Source organism: Triticum aestivum, chromosome 1A, assembly GCF_018294505.1.
Source record: "Triticum aestivum cultivar Chinese Spring chromosome 1A, IWGSC CS RefSeq v2.1, whole genome shotgun sequence".
NCBI lineage: Eukaryota > Viridiplantae > Streptophyta > Magnoliopsida > Poales > Poaceae > Triticum > Triticum aestivum.
The window spans coordinates 554,408,490-554,413,003 of NC_057794.1; the positions used below are offsets into that span (position 1 = coordinate 554,408,490).

Here is a 4,514-nt window from a genome sequence, read left to right on the forward strand (position 1 = left end):
AAGCTCGGCGCGTTGCTGATGAAGGCGGCGGCGGGGCCCTCGCCGCCTCGCCGCCCATGGGGGGCCTTTGGATCCGGGGCGGCGCACTACTAGGAAAAACCTTATACACAGAAGCTTATCAGCGGCGAGGTCTAAAAAAGGGCGCTACTGCTAATTAGTAGTAGCGAGGGTTATAAAACCCGCGCTACTACTAACTTGATAGTAGTAGCGAAGGTTATAAACCCACGCTGCTACTAAGTGATCTCCACCAATGCCCCCGGTACAGGCCATAGTAGTAGCGAGGGGTATAAAACCTGCGTTACTACTACGTACATAGCTATAGCGCTGGTATGACCCCACGCTATTACTAATCGTGTCCACTCCCACCCCACCCCGGCTGGCCCGATCCACTCCCACCCCACCACTCTCTCTCTCTCTCTCATCCCAAAAAAAACCTCTCTCAGGAACTCACGATCTCCTCACGATCCAGCCCAGCTCCTCTCCCCACGATCTCCTCGCCACCGCCCCCACCCACGCCGTCCGGTTCCGGCAAGCACCGGCCGCGCGCAACGCTCCCCCAAGCGCGCCCCTCCCTCCCCCACACCCTGATCCAGCAATATCCCTTCCTCCTCTCATCGACCGCTTCAGCTTCGATGACGACGGCGCCGCTATCCGCGTCCTCTCCGACGCCGACCCGGCCGCGCCGCGGCAGCAGCAGCCCACGGGCGCCAACATCCGTCGCGCGCTCGCGCGCTTCGTCGCCGACGCGCGTCCCGAGGACTCCCTCTTCTTCCACTACAGCGGCCACGGCACGCGCCTGCCCGCCGAGACCGGCCGGGACGATGACACCGGCTACGACGAGTGCATCGTCCCCTCCGACATGAACCTCATCACAGGTGCGCAGATCTGGAGATGCCCTTCCGTTTTCGTTTTGTCTCGTGCCATGTTGCTCCTGTAGCTGTTGTTCTGTCTCAAACTACCGGTTAGATCTGAGAGAGGTTGGTGAGATCTGAGAGAGGGACGTTATTTGATTGATTGTCATGTTTCTACGGCTTTGCGGATTTAGCACTATGGTAATTTCTGAATTTCTGATTGGATTAGTTTTTAGGTGACTATGATTTTGGGTTTGCTGACCCTTTTGACCTCAAGTACTACTACAAAGCAGAAAGGATCCCTGTAAGTTACTTTGTAGTAGCTTTGTACAAGACCACTGGCAGCTAGACTTTGTATTGTGGTAAGGACTTGACAGCAGCTAAAAACCCTTTTTTGGGGAATGCTTAGTGTGCCAAGACAAGTTTTTTGTGGGATGTGGGTGGACGCAACAGATCGAATTTGGTAGTGTTCGTCTTATTTTACGGTTTAGTACTCAATTGTCAGCATAGCTCTCTAGTCTCTCTGGTTCGTCCAACTGCAATTTCACATAAAACGCATATGCATATTATGTTGCTGTTGTCTGCATGAATGAATTTGATATGCACTATGTGTTTTTTGCCATGCATTATGCTGGTCTCAGCTGGAAAGAGTTTCTTACCAAATCATATGGCCACAAGCAACTAGGAGCAGTTCCTGCCCAATGCCAGCCAGCATGCAATTTCACTCTGATAGGATATATGTACTCTGATGTCAGCTTTATGGAGTTCTTAAGTTCACAGGCGAAGTAGCCTGTATACTCTGATAGACAAATGAGCTTGAGCGCTTTATAGATTTATCAGCCCAAGATGAGCAGCTCATATATAGTACTCGTAATAATAGTTTGGCCACAGGATATATATCAGAATTCAGAGCACACATCAATTCTGTTAACGGTGTTGATTAGCCATCAAGCAGATCATACTACAAATTAACCTGCTCGTTAATTAATGAAATTAAGGTACATAGTCATGCATGTGTCTCAACTCGTACGAACTCACTACTCATGCTCACTCCACTCTTCTCTCTACCATGTAATGGCACTGAAATTATTCAATCTCTGTATAAAAGGACTCACCAGTATATGCCACATTAAACTCCAACAGTATATACGTGTACAGTGTACTACAGGTTTAGCATAAAAAACAAAACTGCGTTCCAGCAGCCTTCGGTAGGTTTCTTTCTACCTACCTCAATTAACCTTTCTGAACATATGAAGATCCAACATCTAATTTATTTCTCATAGATGAGTGATGGACGATGCAGCGGAGGAGGCATACCGATGGCAGGTTGTAGCAAATCAGGAGGCCGCCGCCGTCGGGGGACGCTGCCGAGTGGAGAAACTACGTGGACGGTGGACGCTGCCGAGTGGAAAAACTACAGCGGACTGGTGAGATAACTGAAATTTCATAACAGCGACTCCATGCATGGTATGTTCCCCTTTTGCCATATTTTACATACGCATCTTATATATTCTTTGAGATCTAAGCCCTTAGAGACAATAGATTCTGATCTTCTGGTCTTTGCCTGCTGATGCTTTTATTATTCAAAGTGGTTCAGTTCCAGTACGTACACACTAGCCATATTATGACTTGCAGGATTTTTTTTACTTTTTGTACATTCCCATTTAAGTTTTCTTGCGATAGCACACTAATTAACAGAAAAACCTTATGGCATACGACCTTTTCTATGTGTGACGTATATGTAAAGTTAGTTTTCTCTTTAAAACATCATCCGTAGATAAGCTGAATTAGAGGGAAATTCATGGAAAGTGAACCAGCATACAAACCATAGTAATAATCCCAGTGAACTAGCTCTACAGACTAGCATACATGTTATTTAGAAACAAGGGGTTCGCCATGCTACAACAGATTCCTGACTAAATTTATCTATTCTACTTGGTCTTTTGATTTGAAACATCTATATATTCCTCATAAACATATTGGTTTTGCTACCAGCAGTAGGTGCTTTCTTTGTTCTGCAGCTGGGATTTCAGTAAAAAAAATGTTTAACCTTTAGTGAATATGCACAGTACCAAAACTTTGTTCTGCAGCTCACACGCCGCATCCGTGGCGAGAGGGCCTAGGCTGCTCTGTGCACGTCGTCGTCTTAGCCAGTTGTGTTAATCGGTGGAAATGCGAGAGGGCCACGCCTCACTAGTAATCTTGTTGATTGCCTCTGAACCTGAATGAACAGCCTTGCTCGTTTAGTTCTGTGTGTCCATATGATTTATGCCTTACTATTTTATTCTGTTGTTCCTTTTGATCCCTGTGACTGTTGCAATCAACTCTCACATGTACCATGATGCTAACTGGTAAATTAGGACAAGATATGTTTCTATTTTGCACTGCTCATACTGTACATACTGTGATTCATCTGATGGGTTTCTTGCACCTGCAAATGACAGCGTCATGATGTTGTCAACGGTGTGGCAGAGACAGAAGGTGTAACCAAATATGATGCAGGTGAAGCTGCTGCAGATCAGAAAGGTGAACACATGTTCGGCTGTATTAAGATATTTTCAGTAATTTAAAGCTGAAATGATATCCTGTGGCGAACTGGGATTATGGTCTGTCTCTTAAACTATCTTTGGTCTTGTCCATAATGCTTCCCTGCAGAGCAAAAAGGTTCAACAACCATGAAATCCTAGCTGAGGACGTGCGAGACTGGGATATAGCCAGTGACCGGGGGCAAGGGCAGCGTGCGCAGGTGCTTTCTTTGTTTTCAATCTAATTGTTGTGTGTTATTATCTTGAATACATTTCTCTTTTAATTTATTTTCAATCTGCCAAGCCTGGACATAGTTATTGTATCTTATTATCGTCTTTGGAAGTGGTCGGACCTTTCCGTGAACCCTGCGCAAGCAGGAGCTAACTAACAAGTTTTCACTTTCTCGACTGGGTGCAGGGTGATCGACAAGGACTACTGTGGCCCGATGGGAGTCGTGCTCTTCAACTACTCGGAGGCAGACTTCACCGTGAAGCCCCGCGACCGCGTCATACAGATTATCGTCCAGGTGATTGCAACGCAGGAGGTCCCCGGGTTGGAGGACCTCGACGCCACCGTCCGGACGTCACCGAGGTGGAGGACGACGCCACCGTCCGGAGTTCCTCAAGGTGGAGGACCTCGACGCTTTGTACATACATCTAGAGAAGTGGTCTGGTTAGGTTGGTGGTGAAACGCTAGGGAAGGTACCAACCTTTTGATGATGGTTGTGTGTGTCCTCGTAATCTCTTCGAGTTGAGATGTTGAATGATGCATCCATGAACACTACAAGTGTTAAGATGGTTCTATGAAATTTATTTTGCACTGGACGTGTCTCTGATCTCCATTCATGAATACTGCATCTATTTTTTTTAATTCCTAATTTGCTACTAGTAGCGTTGGGAAAAAAGTGCCCTACTAGTATTTAGGATACTAGTAGCGCTGGTATTGTAGGCACGCTACTACTACTTCATTAGTAGTAGCATGAGTCTGTAATAGCAGTAGCTTGGGTGGCACACGCTACTACTAACAAAGTTAGTAGTAGCGCGGGTTCCTCCCACGCTACTACTAACTATTAGCTGTAGCGCCTTATTAGTAGCGCTGGTACCCGCGCTACTGATACACCTAAATCCCGCGCTACTG

General features: G+C 46.6%; 1 protein-coding gene across 1 annotated transcript; it reads left to right on the forward strand.

The window, feature by feature from the left end:
- Positions 1-250: 250 nt before the first annotated feature.
- LOC123047997 (uncharacterized) lies at positions 251-4,196 on the forward strand. The gene is made up of 6 exons (XM_044471258.1): positions 251-259; positions 323-875; positions 2,155-2,278; positions 3,296-3,377; positions 3,507-3,597; positions 3,795-4,196. The coding sequence occupies exons 1-4, from the start codon at positions 251-253 to the stop codon at positions 3,336-3,338; spliced, it is 729 nt and encodes a 242-aa protein (XP_044327193.1). The 3' UTR covers positions 3,339-3,377; positions 3,507-3,597; positions 3,795-4,196.
- The last annotated feature ends 318 nt before the right edge of the window (positions 4,197-4,514 follow it).

Excerpts from the sequence above, each read along its gene's own strand:
- LOC123047997 (XM_044471258.1), top strand. Across the intron at positions 876-2,154 it reads CGACATGAACCTCATCACAG|CGGAGGAGGCATACCGATGG; the intron begins GTGCGCAGATCT and ends TGGACGATGCAG. Across the intron at positions 2,279-3,295 it reads GGAAAAACTACAGCGGACTG|CGTCATGATGTTGTCAACGG; the intron begins GTGAGATAACTG and ends TGCAAATGACAG.